Raw genomic sequence first — 21,301 nt, 5'->3', positions numbered from 1 at the left:
TGTGTGTGTGTGTGTGTGTGTGTGTGTGTGTGTGTGTGTGTGTGTGTGTGTGTGTGTGTGTGTTATTTATTTTTTGGTGAGCGTGTGTGCCTGTTGTGAGGTGTTAAGGTAATGTGTATCTATGCAGTACAGTGCAAAGCTGACAGAGTTTGAGATCTTTGGCAGGACATAGGAACACGTTGTGCATATCTGGTCCATTCTTACACACACATACACACACCCTTTCAAAGACTGAAAACATCTGTCACTGGGTCTGTTAGTGAGTCATTTTAAAGGATATTTCCTTATTGCTTAACTTTTTGTAGGTTCTCAAGTACCTGGATTATGTCTTCACTGGAGTCTTCACCTTTGAGATGGTGATTAAGGTGAGAAGGATGGAAAAATCAAAGTACATTTTCATTCGAGCCGCATGAGCTATGAAAACCTGCTGTGCAAGATTTTAGTCAAACGTCTACAACATCTGTGGTGAGCTAAATGTAAAGATTGCCTTGATCAACACTCAACAAAGCTAAAAACACAATCACAAAGTAATAAAACTACATTGACACTTTCTCCAAAAATATTGCATTGGTATAATACTTGATAGATGCCTTGATCGCTAAAATACAGAAAACTATTTGATGCATGCATCATCAAAAAAAAAGCATATTCAGAAGCAAGCATGTCACTCTCATAATCAGCTGCTTACATCCTATTGCCTTTAACTGTTCTGTTACAACGTGTAGCATGTCTTTCTCTACTTTGATAGTGGTATTTTTTAAGCTGCTGCAAGAACCAAAATAATCCAAGTCAGAGTCCTGGAGATTTGAACCTAAAACAGAAGCCAGACACCCCGCTACAAGGAAGAATATTTGGGTTTTGCATCACTTAATAATGTAAACTGGCTCACAGACTTCTCCATAATAATTAGTCCAATTAGGAAGCAGCAGGAATAGTTTCATGACAGACATTATTTTCTGTCAGCTTGAAGATTCTGTCCTTTTCTGGATATATGCACTGTTTACTTATATAGTGTTTCAGTTTGGGTTTTTTTTTTATCTAATAAGGATTTGTTTCATAATGAGCTTTCGTCATTTTTAACCAAATTTAGCTTGTTAGATTTATTTTTACTTTATGCTTTTGACCTGCTTATAACCACATCTGAGCTTTAATGAAAAGGCCAGCAAACTGTGGATAGCATGTCACTGACATCACTAATTGGCTTTGTGGTTTTACGTGGAGATAACACTCCATCCCAATGTGTCTAATTTAATTCTGTAATTCCATCACTCTCTGCGACTCCAGATGATTGACCTGGGACTGCTTCTCCACCCTGGCTCTTATTTCCGTGACCTGTGGAATATTCTGGACTTCATCGTGGTCAGCGGAGCTCTGGTGGCCTTTGCCTGCTCGTGAGTCAACTTTCCCTTGAATTTTTTTCTGTTCATTATTTTATCATCCCAGCAGTGCTTGAATATAATGTACACCAACCACATAACAAGATGTGGAAACCATCATCATTAAAACGCCAAATGGTTTGTTTTGTTGCCTCCTCTCAACTATCCAGTGGACGAGCATTATGAATTTTAATGTGCTCGTCTTATTGTTTTCCCATGAATTCCAAGACTTTTGTGTTGCCCAGCGGTTATTTTGCTGCCATGATTATGTTACATAAAGTCTTCACAGCCCCTCCCTGCTAGTTGGCTAATAGGTCATGCACAATTTGGCTGATAGGTTTAAGGCTCAGGTGGAGACAGAAGGACAGGATTTTCCCATGACTGTCAGGCTCTAGCTGCCATCTAGTTGGTACTTTGGATTTAATGCCTTATACAGAATCTGCTTTTTGAATATTCGTTTTCTTCTTAGTGGAGTAGAAGTTCGAACATAGTATGGATCATAGACTGTATATAAAACACTGCATCAACTTATTTACATTGTGCATGAGTTATATATGAATGAGTTTAGGGAAGGTAACAATGTTTACACACATCTTTTCTATACATTCTGTAAAATGTTTATGTCATTTGCTAGTTTTACGTCTTATTTAATATTGTCAGGTATTTATTTGAAATATATGGTCGGATTGATGATAAAGAAGGCCATTACCATCTTGTCATAGACAATTCACTAGAATGCTCATGTTTAGGCTTCAAAACAATAGCGTAAACCATTAGGTGATAACATGGTGGCCATGTTTTGTCCATTTTTTATATACAGTCAATGGCATGGTTATAAGAACCACACTGTTTACAGTGTTGTGAGAAAGTATTTGCCCCCTTCCTGATTTCCTAATTTTTGCACATTTGTACATGCTTCAGATAATCAAATAAATTTTAATTGCAAATAACCCCACGTAATTACAAAATTCATTTTTCTGTTTTTTCAGATGATGATTTCATTTATGAATGGGAAAGTTATCCAAACCTACCTGGCCCCATGTGAAAAAGTAACCTGAAATCAAGTGTTTACGTGGCAATGAGTTTTTCATTTGCTGTGGAGGAATTTTGGCTCACTCTTCTTTGCTGAATTGTTTTGATTCAGCCACTTTGGAGGGTTTTTCTAGCATAAACGGCCTGTTTAATGTCATGCCAAAGCACATCAATTTGATTGAAGTCCAGACTTTGATTAGTCCACTCCAAAACCTCCTTTTCTTGTCTGGATTTTTTTTGAGCCGTTCAGATGTGGACTCACTGAATATCCCATGTTAACTTGAGTTACAACGCTTGTCTCGTCAGTCCACAGAATATTTTGTCAAAAGTCTTGGACACCATCAAGATGTTTTCTGTCAAATGTGAAATGAGCTTTTGTGTTCTTGTTGGCTAGCAGTGGTTTTCTCCTTGAACACTCCCATGGGTTTTTCCCAGTATCTATCTTATTTTTAAATTATGAACTCTGACCTTAACTGACGCGAGTCCTGCGGTTCTTTAGATATTGTTCTGGGTTGTTTTGTGGCCTCCTTGATAAGTCATCAATGCACTCTTGAAGTACTTTTGATAGGCTGGTCACTCCTGAAGGTTCAGCACTGTTATAAGTTTTCTCCATTTGTGGATAATGGGTCTCAGCGTGATTCGCTGGAGCTCTAAAGCCTTAGAAATGGCTTTGTGACCCATTCCAGAGTTATAGATGTCAATGACTTTGTTTCTCAGCTGTTTCTTTCAGCTGTGCCACGATGTGATGTGGTTAATCACAGAAAGATTCATGATTTAGCAAGTGGGACACTTTTTTTCACATAGAGCCAGTTAGGTTTGCATAGCTTTCCCTCCCTTAATCAATGAAATAATAGAAATGTAAAAACTAAATTTTGCATTTACTTGGGTTATTTTTATTTAATACAAAAATTTAGGTAAAAGAAGAAACTCTGGAAAGGGGCCAGATTTTTTTCATTGTATAACCTGCCCTTAGATACTGTGGTGTAAGTCAAAATTAAATCCCCACTTGCACTGTAATCTGAGTGGAATTGACTCCTTATTGGTGAGCATTCTTACTGGTATCAGTAGACTTATTCTTGTTACCTGTATTTCAGTATATCTCAGTATACAACTGGTTTGGAAATCATGTAAATAAATGTTTTCCAAAGCCAGAGGAGTTCTGGGTCTCTTGAGAAAGCTGGTGATCACACATTTTGTTTTGAACAATGTTTTCAGGGTTTTTTGCCACTATTTCACACACTGACTGAAACTCTCCACAGTTGCTTGTCACGTGTGTTTTTCTTTGTAACGCTTTCTGTCTCTGATTTCTCTTTTTCCCTTTTTTTGTCTTTTGCCAGCACTAGGTTGATGCTTGTCTCTGTCTTTTATCTGTTGCTGACTCTTTCTCTGTATTCTCTCTGTCACTTTTTCTCTTTCTTCTTTGTTTTCTGGCTTGGATTGCTTTCAGGAGCCTTATGGGGTAATGCCTGCTCTTTCTGTCAGTCTGTCTGTTTATTCATGTGCACATCTGCCCATTTGAATCACTTTTTCTCCACCTTAGCTCATGGTATTTTCAGCAAGGTGTTGTTTTTTGTCTTCTCACAGCTAAATGTTTTGCACAAATGTCATATTTTGTTATTTTCTATTTTTATCATCGCCACCACAGTCACGATTAAAGACATTGCATTTCCTCTGTTTGTGTTATGTAACTATGTTGTGTTACATCTGTATTCAGGTTACATAAGAGCAATTACCCGTTTTCCATTTATTGGACATATTTTATGTGTGTTAGAAGCTACAATGTACACAGTGCACGGTGGACCAGTGCTGAGATTGAACAAAACACTGCTTCAAAAACATATCAGACGTTTGAGCTTTCATAGGGTGATTCAGGTCATTATGAACACAAAGAAACTGAATGATGCTGCTTATAATAACGACGCAAATAAATAAAAGAGCTAAATAAAAACTATTAAACAGAGTGAATAATAGATGAAGGATTTTCTTACCAATAATGCACAGTTAATGATATTCAGGAGTTATCAAATTGAACCCCTTCATCCCTCCATTCAGCTTTCACTTGCTGTCTGGCATTTTGTTTCTCCCGTCAGCTCTGTAATCAACTCTCATTCACACCAATCAACCATGTAAGAGGCTCCATTCACAGCACCAGGTCTAATGGATAGATGTGATACCTGACAACCTACATTTTATTTTTATTTAGATCTTATTTTCATACTTAATCTAAACACAGGAAAAGGAAGGCAAGTTGTAAACCTGTTACCCAAACTGTCTGTTTTGAAACATCCAACACAGTTACTGCTTTGTGTTTTTGAAGGCGCTTACTTTAGAATTAATGTCTAGATATAAAAGGATTTTATATATTAATATTGTGTTTCAACTGAAAGGTCAAAATTTATTTAAAAACCGCTAATCATTTATTTAAGCTCAGTTTTTAAAACCTTAGGATGTAACTACAGCCCAGCCCATGCAGCAGTATATGAATGACTAACCTCGTATTGTGGATGGATTATCTCAGTTGTTCTCCTGGCCGAAGTTTGGTCCTTTTACAGCATCCTTCATGCGATTACATTTGTTCCTGACCACCGAGAACACTCACAGTAACTTTTATCGAGTGGAAAAAATGTTAGCTTGTTTATATTATGCTAACATAGCTGTGTCGCTAGTGGTCACGTAGCACATCATTATATACCAGCTAGCCAAACTTCAGTAACCCTACAAACGTCACTGCTGTTTAGTTTTCTGTCTTCATTTATGTTGGAAGTGATAGCAGAGCTGTACATTTTAATTTGTTTCCAAAACCCCGCAGTCAGGAAAATGTCATAAATTCCGTTTTCATGGATGCCTGGATGCTAAACTCAATTGTTACACCTGGTAGAGCAGAACGCTGATCATTTTATTAAAGATGAAAGACTTTAGACAGTTTTTCAACTCTAAGTAATGCCATAGTGATCGTTTGATATATGGACCTGCAGCGGAGTTTAGGTCCAGACACGGCTAGTGACGTCAGACTTAACGACCGGATTGCTTGTTTTTAGTCTTATTTAATACTGTATGATGCTAAGTTTGAAAATTATGGCACTCACTATTAGTAAAAAGGACAATAAAGCCTTAGTAATTGAATAATTACTAGTTTTTGAGCGAGAGATGCTCAGCTCTCAGACAGGTCCACAGCTTGATTATCACTTTCAAGCGAGATGGCTACGGCAAAACCGCTCTGCTTGAGGCTTCAAAACAGTAGTCCACAAACTAATGGGTGATGGTACTGTTGCTACATGCGTCTTTTATATACAATTTGTGGAGAGCAAGCTAACATGTAGCCACTAATCAGCCACAGCTTAAAAATGATAAAACTGTCAAACAATTGTATTCACAGAAAATGTAAAACTCAAAGACACATATTTACAAAATGTTTTTATTTGCTTCAGAAATGGTTAAATGCAAATACCAGTATAACACTCTGTAACATTATCACCTTTATTATTATGTTGCATTTTATACTAATTTTCTAAAATATTTTCCGCAGCAGTAGTAATGCACCACATGATCAGAGTATAGCTGCATTGGTGTCTTGGCTCCATACCCATGATCTTCAGCATACTAAAACACTGCAATGTAACAGAATTACTGTAGGACCACATTTCTTAACTCCAGAGTATATGTAGTCAGTCATGACATTATAATCATCTTCATGCCATCAGTTTGATTTTCCCTCATATTCAGTATCCACAAAAACTATTTCTTCCAAATATGTTATCCAGCTTATCTTGCTTTAAAAGGGTGTTTACTTTAAATTTACTTAAAAGTCACTTTTTTGTCTCTTATCTTTGCTTTCTTTTGATGTGTTTTGAAGTTTGAACCACCAAAATTGTCACTATATCTTCACGCCTGGGTGATATCTGTGTAAAGTGTTTATTTTGCTCTGTCTTGCTTTACATGCTGCTGTCTGTCTTTGTGTATTGTCTGCGTGCATATGCTTATCATTTCTTTTCCCCATCAGATCGCAACAAAGCGTGGCCAGGTGGGAATTGTCAGTATCTACTTTTTTTCTTTTTAACCCCTCGTACCCTTTTGCCCTCCTCCTGTGAAACACAGAACATTCCTCTTATCAGCCTCCGAGGTTTACGTTGTCGCCCTTCATCCCAAAGTGCTTGGGATGTGACTCCCTTCCCTCCTCGCTTTCCCTCCCTTTTATAAACCTTTTCTCCTGTCCCAGTATTGGGACATCAAGACAAAAAGGAAATATTGGGAGCTCTCCCTCATAGCTTTCAGAAGTTAATCAACACACAGACGGGGATTTGGGCTGCAGGAATCTGAAACTCAGGTTATCAGTTGTATCAAAGCTTAACTCCTTACCTATCCTCTCAGTTTTCTCTTTTAATCATGACTAAAGTCAATTTAATCGGTTAAATGTCCAAGAGATTACCAACCTCCACCTTCATCTCTTCTTCTTTATCCCTATGGAATTAGAGGGCAGCCAATAAAGGATTATAGCTCCTCTCATGAATTCACCTTAAATAATTTTTTTAATTTGTTCCTCACAGCCTGTCGTGTTTGTAAGGAAAATCACAATAGACATCTGTTTTTCTCTGTTAAAAGAGAGTTTTTGCTTTGTTAATATTTGTTTTTGAAAAAGACAGAATTTTAGAGTATGCCATATTTTTAACCTTTTAAAAATGTTTCTGAATAAATGGAAGTAGCGGATCGGGCTACACTGGGTGAAGAGTGTGTTAACAGTGTCCTCTTGCAATGTTGTAGATTTGAAAATACTCCCATTAGTAGAAATCAAAGAGGAAAATGGAGAAAATATGCAAACCAGCTGCTGCTATGCACTAGAGGCTCTAAATGAACACTAGAAAGGCTGACCTATGATACGGATTGTATTGGAGATATTTTTTAAAATGTGATTTTGACCTGCATTTTCAGCTTTTGCTAATAGTCAAAGAAAACCTTCACTATTACCATTAAAATGGGAAATTAATAAGCCAAACATACATTATACAAAATTCCTCAAGAACTTTGAATCCTCTGTAAATTTTGAAACAGAGAGCAGGAGCTTTGCGCATCCGATTTTGCTGATGCAGCTTTAGACGTCAGATGTTACGAGTCTGAACAGGAAATCTTCTCTTTCGTGAGCGAGCAGCGGCTACAGAAGTTAAGCTACTCCAGATGACCTCATGTGTGGCTGCTGAATACGTTGCAATCACCGCTGATGTGTGCTGCATTGACGTGAAAACACAAACTCCCCGCCCGTGCGCTTCTGAAAGCTATTGGGAGACTGTTCTTGCCATCTCAATGTGTTGAGGTCCTTAAAAAGCAGGACTGGCATTGACTTCGCAAATTGCATGCCAGAGTATCCAAGTTATACAAGCATGAGAGCCGCATGCCGTTTTGTTAGATTTTTTTTATTGAGAATTTGAAAGGCCCCCAGGGCCAGAATTTTTTGGAACCATGCTTCTCTCCGGTTTGAGTTCTGTCCTTCCCTCGCCAGTCACCACATATTAAAAAAATAGCCATGTTCATTATTCTGGTGGGTTTCTCTGAGTCCCCTAGTACCTAATAACAATCCTTTCTTTTTAATGAGACCCTGTAAATGCGCTGACATACTGACCTGGGTCTGTGCGAGTGTGTCTGTGCTTGTCCAGCTACCTTAATGAGGACCATTTTCACTTTGGGAGCATTAGAGCAAGAACAATCTGTAGAGGAACTTTTTGTCCTGTCCTCACTTCTCCAAAGGTCTTTTAAGGTTGGGTTTTAGGGTTGCTGAGAGGTTTAGACACAGTTAGGGTGGTAAAAATAGGTAAGCACACTATGAGCCAGGAAAAGGTATTGAAGAAGGCATTACTGTATGTTAAAACTTTGTAGCTTTGTTTCTACATCTTCTTTTTGTTTGCCTGTATCTTATTTTTATTCTTGCTGCAAGACTAATTCTAATGTGCCAAGAGGCTAGCCTCCAGGTAATGACCCAAAAAGAAGACACAAGAGGGAAGGATTGTGCTTTAAATTTAATGTGTATTTTTTGGAAATATGCCTTTTACTATTGCAGGTCGAGGACATCTTAGGCTAGTATGCTAATGTTAAAAGCTTGTGATATGCTGTTGGGTATCTCGAACTAATAAACTTTCCAGCCAGGAATAAACCAAAAGTTTGAGTTCTTTACAGAACTCTTCATATAAAATGCACTCACCTGCCACTTTGTTAGGTACACCTGTTCAACTTCTAAATAAGTAACTATTCAGCCAATCACATGGCAATGACTCAGTGCATTGAGGGGTGTAGACATGATTGATACAACCTGCTAAACTTCAAACCAAGCATCAGAATGGGGGAAAATGTGATTTAAGTGACTGATCAACACATATAATGAATGCTTATCTACTGTGATTTTACCATGCAGGCAGGGTTTACAGAGAATATTCTGGAAAAGATTAAATCTCCAGTGAACAGTAGTTTTCTGAGCAAAAATGCCTTATTGGTGTCAAAGGTCAGGGGAGAATGGCCACACTGCTACCAGGTTATAGAAAAGAAAGAGTAACACAAATATCCAGTTGTTACAACCAAGCAATGCAGAACAAGTTGATGCTTAAAGTACATGGGCTCCATGAGCAGAAGAACGCACCGCGGTAAATATAGTCTCAGGAAACTGAGACTATATATCCAAACGTTAGGCTGCTGGTGGTGTAACGGTGTGGAGGGATATCTTCTTGGTACCTTTTTTTTTTTTACACTTTACCAATTAAACACCACAGTCTACCCGAGTAATTTTGCTGACATTGTCCATGCCTTCTTGAGCACAGTGGTCAACAGGATAACACTCCATGTCACAAAACTCACATCATCTCCAACTGGTTTCTTGAACAGTACACTGTACTGTACTCAAGTGGTCCTCTACAGCAGCGGTCCCCAACCCCGGGGCCTCAGACCGGTACCGGTCCGTGAGTCGTTTGGTACCGGGCCGTGAGAGTTGAGGCTCAGGTGTGAAATGTATGGTTTTCAGGGTTTTTTATCGGTTTGCAGCGTTATTTTGTTATCGTTTTTATCGTTAACTCGGTTTTCCTGGGTCTTTTCACGTGTGTTATGAATAAATATTCTTTTTTTCGGTACAGGTACTAGTTTTATTTTGTTGTATTTATCCGCGACACCTCCGTGAAAATATTGTCGGGCATAAACCGGTCCGTGCCGCAAAAAAGGTTGGGGACCGCTGCTCTACAGCCACCAGATTACAATCCAGTAGAGCTTCTTTGGGATGTGGTAGAACAGGAGATATGCATGATGGATATACAGTTGACACCCACAATGCGTGTCACTAATTAATTAAAAATCCTTCACACTCAAACTATCCTTGGCCAGTGTCACTCTGTGAATGATGGCTCGACTGTATGTCATTATCATGATGGCTAGTTTTTAAACCCCCACGCTTACTTCCCATAAATAGTGAGCAAAACGTGCAACGTCTGCAGTGACAGCAGTGGTTCCTGCAAAGAAACTGCCTCCTGCACCTGCGGCAGATTCTTTGTGCATTTACTGTAAAAATGTATGATTTTGTGTGTTATTAAACAGAAACAATGCTAATTTGTATTGTGGAAGAAGCATCGAAGGAAGCAATACCTGGAACAATTCACTACCAGACATAGTCCTTCAATGAAAACTTGAAGTATGGAATGAAAAGGGTATAATTTCACTGTTGTGTGAATAGCTTTTGTTGTGGATTTTGAAGATGGAAAAAACAGACCAAAGGAAAGATTAAAGGAAAAGAAAACAAGAACAAAGGGAAAGAAAATGAAAAGAGGCTTAAAAAGGGGTTTGGAAGAAAATACATTATAACAGGAAACAGAAAAATAAACAGAAAATACACTGAAGCATGTAAGAAACAAACAAAAAAGAAGGTCAGAATCTTCAAAGAAAGAAAATATTGAATGTCAGGAAGGTGTGGAGGGAAGGGATGACTGAATGATGGAATGAAGAAGCGGAGGGAGGGCAATAAGGAAGGAAAAAGGAAAAGGATTAAGAAAGGAAGGCAGGAAAGAAAGGAAGTGGTTTTAGAAACAAGATCAGGACAATGGGAAAAGATAATAGAAGGAAATAAGGTTAGAAGGAAGGAAAAAATAAAGATGGAAAGATAGAATAAGGAAAAGAAAGAATTAGGAAAGCTGGGGATGGACTACAACAAGGGGGAGAGAAGAAGGGGAGGAAGGAAGGAAAAGAAAAAGCGATGAAAGGAAGGATACGAGGTTTGGAAGAAAGAAAGGGCAGCAGGTTTCAGGTAAACAAGGAAGGAGGGGTGTTAGGACAAGGAAGGTAGAAAAGAAGATTTGAAGAAAAGAGGCATAGTAAGGAGTTATACTGGGAGGAAAGAAGGGCATTAAGAGAAGGGAGAGGAGGGAAAGACAACAAGGAAGAAGAATAAGTGAGAAAGGGAAGAAAGGTAGGAAGGGAAAGAAGCATCAATGAAAAGACAAAAAGGATGAAATAAAAGGAAGAAAGGAAGTAGATATAGAAACAAGGAGAGGAAGGAATGATGAAAAGACAGGAGGATAAGAAGGAAAGAAGGAAGGGGGAAGGTAGAAAGGAAACATGTCTTCCCAATGTGATGTTTATGTAAAGTTTGGTCAGAAGGTTCCTTTGTAAGTGCGCATGCGCCATTAGCGTGCTGCCTGCTGTAACCCCTAATTTCCTTCGGGATTAATAAAATATTCTGATTCTGAAATAAGGAAGAAAGGCAGAGAAATAGATAGGAAGGAAAGGAGCTAAGGAAAAAGGAAGGAAAACTAGGAAGGAAGATGTGGGAACAGAAAAGAGAACATAATGAGTCTGTGAAGGTTCTCAGTCATCCAGGTCACCGTAGTCAAAGGTGACCTGGATGACTGAGAAAAGCGTCAAAGTCCAGACGCTTTTCTTTGCAAGCTCCTTTGAGAACATAATGAGATTCACACATCTTAAAAGATGCGTGAAGTTGTAGGAATGAAAGAAAAAAATAAAATAAAAAGAAAACAAAGCAGCCAAAGGGAAGATCAGAAAAAAGGAAAAGAAAGGGAGTAATTACAAAAGTATCTCGATAAGAAGAGAAGACTGGTGAAGCATGTTTCTGTAGAATAACATACCTCACTCACATGCATGTGTTCTACTAACAGAATATATGCATCCTACAATATAAACCTGGTGAAGTGCAGTCAGTTCTTGTTAATGCAGCCTGAGTTGAAAGGGTTTAGAGTGTCATTGCACTACATCACCCGGACTAACTGTACTCTCAATCTGCACAGAGGGACAAAAGGCAAGGACATCAACACTATCAAGTCCCTGAGGGTCCTCCGGGTCCTGCGGCCACTCAAGACCATTAAACGGCTGCCCAAACTGAAGGTACGGTAATCAAATCTGTCACAGATCGTTCTGTAAGTCTGTAAGAAAAACTAAAAACCCACAGAGCACCCAAACAGTCCTGATCCGCCACAATATGAAACAGGAAAATACCACCGTGTAATCCATTTATTTCAACAAAGCAACTGTATTCTAAATACCACCTTTTAAAACGGTAACTGTAACGGAATACAGTTACTCATATTTTGTATTTTAAATACGTAACGGCGGTACATGTATTCCGTTACTCCCCAACACTGTAGATAGACCTGCCACCGCACAGTTTAAACCGTCCTGAACATCGAAAGTCTACAAGAATCAGTGGAACAACACAACTAACACATTTGAATCCTGGTTTGTCTGTTGATCAGCTTGCTCTATTCAGCACTTCATGCCTCCTACTTATACACCCCTGACACATTCGTGCACACAATCGAGATGCAGTCTCCAGAAACCTACTCTACCATATCAGACATGAAAAGTTTGATTTTTGCTTGATTTTTTGCTTAGATACTGAATTTTATATTCTGTGTCTTACACGCCTACAGTAGGCGAGTACTTGGTTCTCGAAGGAGTTTTGTGGCAATTAACAATGAAACACATACTTAATGCACTGTAACACATTACACTGATGATTTCTCATTGTTTAGCCAATGTTTTATGACTTATGCGATATATTTAATCGTTTGGACGTGATTGCTGCATTTGCAGTGTTAATAGTTTGGCTTATTTGGTGCTCACTTACCTGTCAGCCTTGAGCTGGCAGCTATTCCTCTTTTGTTTGTGATGAATTGGCAATTATTTCAAATTGAGTTTGCAGAAACTGGGTTACCGCAGAAGTGAAGTCTGTTCTTCTCTATTTGTCTTCCATCTTCATTAAAATATGTTTAAATTGTGTGTTTCTAAAAAAAGAAAAAAGAAAATCACTTAATTTAAAGAAAAAAAGGTGGTGTTTTTTTATGTGGATTTACAAAAACTCCTAGGATTACATGTCCTCATTATTGGAGGTGTTGTGCTAATTATACTGAGCTTATGGAGAATTGATTACTGCAGAGAGTTTTGAAGATCTTTAAAATCAATAGTTAGAATTTATATAATATATTACCATGATGCAGCTATTATAAAGATATATATTATAAAGAATTACACTGGGAGCACAATGCTGTATAGAATCCTGTTTTCCTCAATTGTTGTCTCAGACACAGAAATGACAGCTTTCCTCTGCTGTGTGGACAAAAGTATGTGTCAAAAGAGGAGAGATCTGATTGGGCTAATAAAAGTGAGATGATTGAGACAGATCGAAGGTGGCAGACAGACGCCCATCCAAAGCTCTTCTTGGATACTTAGGGAGAGTGGTTTGACAGGACAGGCTGGTTAAAGTACCTCTGTCTTCACTCTGGTTTAAGAGCAGCCTCGATGGGAGTCACTCAAGTAGCAGCATATTCACTGGTTACATTGCATACATGTCAGAATGGATCGACAAAGCACTTCATCTCTCAAAGAGATCCCAGCACAAGCTGACAGAGATAGTGACAGGCACAGACTGCTGTTTGCAGGTGGGAGATGGGAAAGATATCTGGGTTTAGAACAAGGCTGACTGTGTCCGCAAAGTGGCCCTTCTAGATCAGCGGTCCCCAACCCCCGGGCCTCAGACCAGTACCGGTCCGTGAGTTGTTTGGTACCGGGCCGCGAGAGTTGAGGCTCAGGTGTGAAATGTATAGTTTTCAAGGGTTTTATCGGTTTTCAGCGTTATTTTGTTATCGTTTTTATCATTTACTCGGTTTTCCTTGGTCTTTTCACGTGTGTTATGAATAAATTTTCTTTTTTTCAGTACCGGTACTAGTTTTATTTTGTTGTATTTATCTGCGACACCTTAAAGGCCGGTCCATGAAAATATTGTTGGGCATAAACCGGTCCGTGGCGCAAAAAAGGTTGGGGACCGCTGGTCTAGATTACATTTGATCCAGATTACTAGTGAGACTACAACAGCTTTTCATTCAGAAACAAAGCCATCTAACAGAAATCGTTGGTTTATGAATATAGTCTTTGTTTAAAGTGAATATGTCAGCATTACAAACAGAATTGAAATGTCATCCCAGTAGTGTGAATTTGTTTAGGTGATGTCTAGCAGACAGCTAGCAACTGTATAGTCCCCGTTTCTGCACCAACCTGCCCGTCAAAGCTGCTACATCTCTAATAATGCATCATTTTGAACTGTAAAATAATGTTTCAGCTGCTTCCTTATTCACAAGGGTTCACCACACAGGGTTTTTATACCAGGTGTCCTTGCTGATGCAACCTTACCCCTGTGGCGACCCCTTGTGGTTAAATTGTTTCAAAATTTAAATTGTTTCATGAAGGAGTAAATAAAATATAGAAATAAAAACAGTTTTTTTGAATCAGCCTGTAAACATGTATTGTTCCTTTAAAGTCGGGCATTTTAACAGAGTCTCTGTGCACTGACTGTCTTTCGGAGGCAGCCTCAAGTGGCCATGAGAGGTACTGCATGTTGCTTGCCACTTTTGTGATGACTGGAGGTTACAGTCGGGAAGATACACATAAATACCTTACCATTAATTCAATCCAATTAGTTTAATTTCTATTCTATTCTCTTTATATAGTATCAATTGAAAAAAAAACTGCATGCATTATGCTGTAAAGACCCTACAATGTTAGAATGAAATCGCAACAATCACATGACACCCTATGAGCAAGCACCTGACAACAGTGGGAAGGAAAAACTCCCTTTCAACAGGAAGAAACCTCTCACAGAGGCAGCCATACAACGTAAAACACACAGAGAGTGAAAAGAGCCCTAATAATATGCTTTGTCAGAAAGGAAAGCTTGAAAGTTGTCTCGAGGTTGTCCGAATGCAAACTGGGAGCTGGTTCCATAATAAGGGGCCTGAAAGCTGAAGGCTCTGCCTCCCATTCTACTTTCAAATACTCTAGGAGTCACAAGTAGGCCTTGAGCCTGAGAGCAAAGCACTCTGTTAGGATAATAAGGTACTGTGAGGTCTTTAGATGTGACAGGCCTGATTAGTCAAGAACTTTACAGTTCTGTGTGTGTGTGCTTGTGTGTGTGTTTCTCAGGCTGTATTCGACTGCGTTGTAAACTCTCTCAAGAACGTCCTCAACATCCTCATCGTCTACATCCTCTTCATGTTCATCTTCGCTGTGATTGCTGTTCAGCTCTTTAAGGGGAAATTTTTCTACTGCAGTGACGAGTCCAAGACCCTGGAGAAAGACTGCAGGTACGTTTATATTACTGTTTTTATTACTGTTGTCTATTCTAACTACATCTTCCTCCTCTACTTTTTTCTCCTTTTTTTGTCACATCTTTTCAACTAATTCTGTCTGTCTTCTTGCTTTCAGGGGTCAGTTTTTGGACTACGACAGGGATGAAGTAACGGCGAAGCCCAGAGTGTGGAAGAAGTATGAGTTTCACTATGATAACGTGCTGTGGGCTTTTCTAACACTCTTCACCGTATCCACTGGAGAGGGCTGGCCAGTGTAAGTCAGGACAGCCTGCATATCATTTTCAGTAGCACCTAGATGGAGGTCCAAGTGGTTTTTTATCATTAAAGATATGAAACTAATAAATCTGATTAATTGGTGCAGAAAGAAATATTGCTCACATTTTTAGCTGACAATAAGTGCTTGAGTGTTGGAAACATTCGTGACTTTTTCAAGTTAAAATTTCCATTGGTGATTCATCCTGAAAGGCACTCATCACACCTGGAGCCAGATTGTACTGTGCAGTTTAAATGTACCTGATTTCTCCCAGATGTAATTACTGTGCATTCTGTTAATATGCAATCAAGTTTCATTGCATAGATGTCAGTCTGTCATTCTGTGCCTTAACGCCTTTGCTTGAGCTGAAGTACCACAAGCAGATTCATCGTTGTCTCTGTCAAAGGTCGTTGATGCCTGTTTGCTTTTTGGCATTTCATGTACTTACCTGAAAATGAAAAGTAGATTGCTAAACTGAGTGAGCTTGTCATGACAGCTGAAAATCACAGACTCTCTAACAAGCTGTGACAGCTCAGTAAGACCATAATCACAAGGAAGGACTCTTGATTGGTTTTATGCTAGTACATTGCACCTGTAGATACTGCAATATGAGTGATAGAGACACAGCCTTATAACCTTTTGTTCTTAACCTAAAAGCCTTAACCTAAAATGATAATGTATAAAAGAAAAAGAAAAGAAATATTATTAATAAATTAAACATAAGACGTGGAAGGAACCTCATCTGCTGACTAAAGGGTCACACATTTAAGGGTTGGACATAGGAAGCGCTGATGTTCGGCCAATAACAGATATTCTAAGCTCCAGTTGCCTAGGTAAACCTCCAATGTATTTACCATTTTTCTCATAGTCACTTCAATCGCTTGCCTCAAAGTGAAGGAAGGTTTTGTTGCTCAAAGTCGCCGAATGTCATTGACTTTCTATGGGTACTATATCCAATTGCTATGGTTACCACATCCAGTTGATTCAGTTGATGTGGATGTGCGTTTAGCCTCTGCTGGTATTGGTCAATTTTTCAAGGTTTCTGGGCGTAATCAGAATATTAACCTTTTCAAGATGGTTCTGTTTCATCTTTAAATGTGAAAATCTCTTCTGTTATTTTTCTTTTGATCCATTGGCCTGCAAGCAACCAAAACCTGCTCAAAATGCATTGTTTAGTAAAACTTGGGAATAAATCTACATCAGTTTTGAAAATGATTTTAGTCTTTCCTTCTTTTTAGTGTCCTGAAGCACTCTGTGGATGCCACATATGAGGACCAGGGCCCCAGTCCAGGCTTTCGCATGGAGACATCTATCTTTTATGTGGTCTACTTTGTGGTGTTTCCTTTCTTCTTTGTCAACATATTCGTAGCTTTGATCATCATAACTTTTCAGGAGCAGGGAGACAAGGCCATGTCGGAATGTACATTGGAAAAGAATGAGGTGAGAGTGGAAAGTGAAGCACTTTTTTTTCTTTTTTTGTGGGGGGTGTTCTGGGAAGAAGAAGAAAACACAAATTACAAAGACACTGGTAATTTCTTCAGAGACACTAGCACTCATGCCGATCCTCTTCTAAATGTCTCTTCTATACAAATCACATTAAACATGACAATTCCCTGCTCTTAAAAAGAAAGCAGCAGGGCTTATCTTCTCACTCCCTTCATCTCTTCTTCACAGGGACTTTGTGAAAACCCTGCTGTTTTCTTTCTATGATGTATTGGCTAGTGATCAGAGAACTTTAATTTGTGGTATCTTCTTTTAACATTACAAAACACTTAGAAAAGCCCGTAGTGGTATGCCAGCTGTTGTTTATTTTAAAAACTTTGAATTCTTCTCTCTGATGAAAGATATAAAGTTGTTGCATCAGAGAGTTTTCTTACCCGATCTGTTTTGTTTTGTCTTTTCAACTCTCAGAGGGCTTGTATTGACTTTGCCATCAATGCCAAGCCGCTGACGAGATACATGCCAGAGAACAAGCAGTCCTTCCAGTACAAAATGTGGAAATTTGTGGTGTCGTCTCCTTTTGAGTATGCCATCATGACTTTGATCGCCCTCAACACCGTCGTGCTGATGATGAAGGTCGGTTTTTTCTCCCACTAATGAGGCATGTGACAGTTCCCTTCAGACACCTCTGAGGCAGAGAAAGTAGTGCATTGGTTCAGCGATAGTTATGGAGTTCCCAATTTGATACAACAGACTGTTGAAAGATCAAAAAGGATTACAGGAGATGTTTTTATAAACGACCATTCAATCTTTTACTTTTAAAGGCAATAATGAAAACAACTGTGGTCTGGCATTAAGACGTACTGTTGTTTGCAACTGACTATTGACACTTTACATTACATTACTTTCTAGTTTGAGGCAAAAGAGCTTGTATTTTATCCATTTCCTTTACTCGTCTTCTAATTATTCAGGTAATCCGGGTTATCTCATCTGGTCTGAATGATTTTTTTCTGCCATTATGGAGCCATGGAAACTAACAATGAATCCTGATAAACCCTAAGTTTAGCTCTTGTTCACCTTCAAGGTCGTCTCTTTGGGAAGCTCTGAACTGCATCCTACATGGCTGTAATTTTCAGAAACCTGTCTGGAATGTCCATTCTTTTTTTTCTTTTTCTTTTTTTTTTTGCCTTTCCCGTTTGGTTCTTTAGCCATCAAAATTATTGTCTGAAGGCCGAGAAAGATGCCCCAAAAAAGAGAAAACAAGCAAAACGAGGAAACACGATAAACACAGCACCATTGCAATAACCTAGATAAGTGTAAGTAAAAGTAAATACTAAATATTGAATGTTCAAGGCATGGTTCCTTGATCTTTTGGATATCACTCTTTGCCTGGCCCTTCACCCAGGACCATTTTGCTTTGGGAGACCCTACCAGGGCTGACTCACTAGAACATGCAAAACCCTCCACCACAATGAGGTGGTGATCAGGGCTGGACTGGCCATCGGGCAGATCACGAGGATGCTCGTGATTTTTCGTTTTTATGGGCCGATGGGGTTTTATTTATTTTCTTTTCTTAACGGTATAAATGAATGGTGGTGGATTGGCCAGTTGGTCATGATCGACTCTGGGCTGGACCAATTACAGCCGAGGAGGAGGAACCCAGCGGAGGTCGCGCTAAACAACAGCAGCACGTTTAAGCTTGATCAGCTGTTGTTAGAATTTATTTAATATTAATTTCTAGTATCAGCTGATGTTTGCTGGAGCCACAGCTGTAAAAGCTGCTGGTCATGATATCGGTTTGGTTATCTGGTGAGAGGGAAACATGAAGATGAAACCAGAAGATGTCCTTACTGAATCATCAGAGCTGTGATGGAGAAACAGGTTTACCTTTTAGGTGACATGGATGAGTTGAAGGGAAGTTATGAACTGTTTCTGAGAGACAAATAACACCAGGATCCTTTTCTAAGTAGCTGACAGCTGGTAACTGTGCAGGGGCGGATCTAGCAAAGTTTTGCCAGGGGGCCAGGTAGGGCATTAACAGGGAGAGGGGGGCACAAAGAAATACTTTTCTTTCTTATTCTCATTTAAAATATCTAGCTTTTATTAAATAATTATCTGAATCTTATAACCAAAGTTTTCAAGTTTTCATCTGATGTAAAATGTATAGAAATCCATGATTGTATTCAGTAAATATCAAGTCTAGTATATACCCTAGTAAGTTATAGTATTCTTTCCTTTGGGAAGGTACCATCTGTGCAGTCTGCAATTCTGTTGAAGAAAGATGTTGAATCTATTTAATTACTGGAAAAAAATCATAGATTTCTGTGCATTTGTTTTATACGTGCATTAAATTAAAATCAATTTTGTCAATTAAGCATTGAGGCAGAGGGTACGGGAATAGTTCCCTATTTTTTTTCTTTTCTTTTTTTGCTGGGAGTTGGCAACCCTATTAGTTAGGTATATGTATTTATAAATTAGGTTGTTTTATATTTTTGCTAAGTACTGTTTAGAATACCAGAATAGGGAGGATGGTGTAGGTTTAAGTTTATTATAAAGGATTTATGGCTTTTCCTATAATACCATGGTGAGCCGGTCACTAGTCAAAATGCCCAGGCTGATTTTTTGTCCCAGTCCAGCCCTGGTGGTGATTCATGGAGGGAAACGTCAACTAAAAATGTAATTAAAATTTCCATGGAGACAAACTTAGGTGCTAGTGTTGGTGCCATATCACAGTCAATCCTCTGGGTACAAGCTGTTCCTACACCCCCCCCCCCCCCCCCCAAAAGATCCTGATTATATGGTGATATCATAGAGCAAATATAAACAGAACAGGACCATAAGAGGGTGATTAAAAAGGCATTTGAGAGGTGCACGACCTCATAGAGGAGATGGTTAGAATCTTGTTATGGGTTGAGTCCTGAAATGATTTGTTCCCAGTGAGTTCTATATTCAAAACCAAGCAGCAGCAATAATTGATCGTGTGCAGTCCTATTTTATCTCTATGATGCATGGCTAAAGAGGATTGTGGCGTCTTTATGGCAGTCTTGCATGGACTCTGCAGATACATACAATCCCATTTCAGTGTCAGTGAAATCACATGCAGTTGCAATACAAGCCTTTTCTGATATGTAAGATGTTTAAAATTTAATAAGCCAGACCTGACAGATGCAGATGTCTCTGGTGGGTGGAAGCAGTCCAGAACAGAACAGGAGTGAATAAACATGAATAAAAAGGATCTGCAGTGTTTTGGTGTTGCGTTTACAGCTGTAGTTTTCAGTATCATGTACAGAGGCTGTCTGATCCATGCATTAAGTGTGCAATAAATAACGGGAGTCAATTTTACACACATTTATTGTTAATATAATTAAAGATATTAAGGAGCAGATATTCAGTGTTTCGTGTTTCATCTTCTGCCCTCAGTTCTATGGCGCTCCAGATGTGTACGAGTCCATGCTGAAATACTTAAACATCGTCTTCACGGGCCTCTTCACACTCGAGTGCATCCTCAAAATTATTGCCTTCAATCCACTGGTGAGTTGTCTTTGTAAGTCTGTATACTGTGCTGTACTCTGCAAGCAGCTGTTGATGGTTTTGAAATGTTCCAGTTTACACTTAAAGGGTTAAGTGATTTGGTTCTTCTAAAGGTTGAGTTGATTTCAAGGTATCTTTTAGTCAGTGACAGTCTCACTTTAAGAAGACTGTATGGATCTTCTTAAAGTGTATTCATTTCAGAAAGAGGAAGAGTTAGCTAACAAAAAAAACAAAAGAGGGAGATAAACAGAAGAGTGCACAAAGGAAATAAATCTCTCAATGTGGCGCCGTCTGGCCTCCAGCGAAGCATTTCATCTTAGGCTCTATTCCATTTGCGAGGCCCATTTATTAAATAGCTTTTCTCACACACCACTTACCTCCACCTGTTTAGCTGTTAAGCCCAGATGACTGCACTCACATCTGCCATTATAAATGCTCTGCTGCCACTGTAGCTCTTCAAAAAGCAGCTGCAGGACCTGGCAGCAGCCTCTGCCCCGAGGAACAGGATGACTGACCAGTCTGAAGAGCCTCAGAAGTTGTGCAAAAGATGTGCATTTAGCATTTATGTGTGTGAATGTGTGTAATGTAGGCACATATAAAGTTGATTTGTGTGCTCAGGGAGATGGCTAGTCTTTATTCTTTGAAGTGTGCTCATTTGAATACTTTTTGTGTGCCTCAACTTTGTATCTGTGTCTGCAACTTTTTCATATCTAGATCTGTATTAAAATTTGCCCACATATTTGTGCACAGGAGACTCGTTCAAATGAGGCAGTGTAGGGGGAATGTTGCTGGAAAATGGATCATAGAATGTCTGCTTGGATTAGATGTCTTAATATGAATTTGGGAAAATCACAGTGCTGCCAGTCTGGTCAGTTTATTAAAAAGATTAAATTAAATACATAAGAATAAAGGAATAGCTCAATAGTAATAATTTATGTAATCTATAATTAAACAGGTTTTTAAACTGGCATTAGAACTTGGTTTATTGTGGTTAGAGCAGGGAAAATTATATAATAGTCAACTTTGACATATCTATTAAAAGTTCAGTTATGGAT

General features: G+C 38.9%; 1 protein-coding gene across 1 annotated transcript in view; it reads left to right on the top strand.

The window, feature by feature from the left end:
• The window catches only part of cacna1bb (calcium channel, voltage-dependent, N type, alpha 1B subunit, b), a gene marked incomplete in the record, with an annotated part of 232,306 nt that overhangs the window by 173,126 nt on the left and 37,879 nt on the right, over window positions 1–21,301 (top strand). The window contains 10 exon segments of the mRNA XM_042220572.1: window positions 306–365; window positions 1,285–1,391; window positions 3,856–3,867; window positions 6,409–6,429; window positions 11,669–11,765; window positions 14,856–15,016; window positions 15,138–15,275; window positions 16,514–16,715; window positions 17,187–17,351; window positions 20,136–20,246. Coding sequence (XP_042076506.1) covers window positions 306–365; window positions 1,285–1,391; window positions 3,856–3,867; window positions 6,409–6,429; window positions 11,669–11,765; window positions 14,856–15,016; window positions 15,138–15,275; window positions 16,514–16,715; window positions 17,187–17,351; window positions 20,136–20,246 — 1,074 coding nt within the window.

The sequence above is a fragment of the Haplochromis burtoni genome, unplaced genomic scaffold (assembly GCF_018398535.1).
Source record: "Haplochromis burtoni strain Fernald_Lab_line unplaced genomic scaffold, NCSU_Asbu1 Contig_51, whole genome shotgun sequence".
NCBI lineage: Eukaryota > Metazoa > Chordata > Actinopteri > Cichliformes > Cichlidae > Haplochromis > Haplochromis burtoni.
Note: the sequence above shows the minus strand (reverse complement) of the source record. Positions and strands in the feature narration are given on the sequence as shown.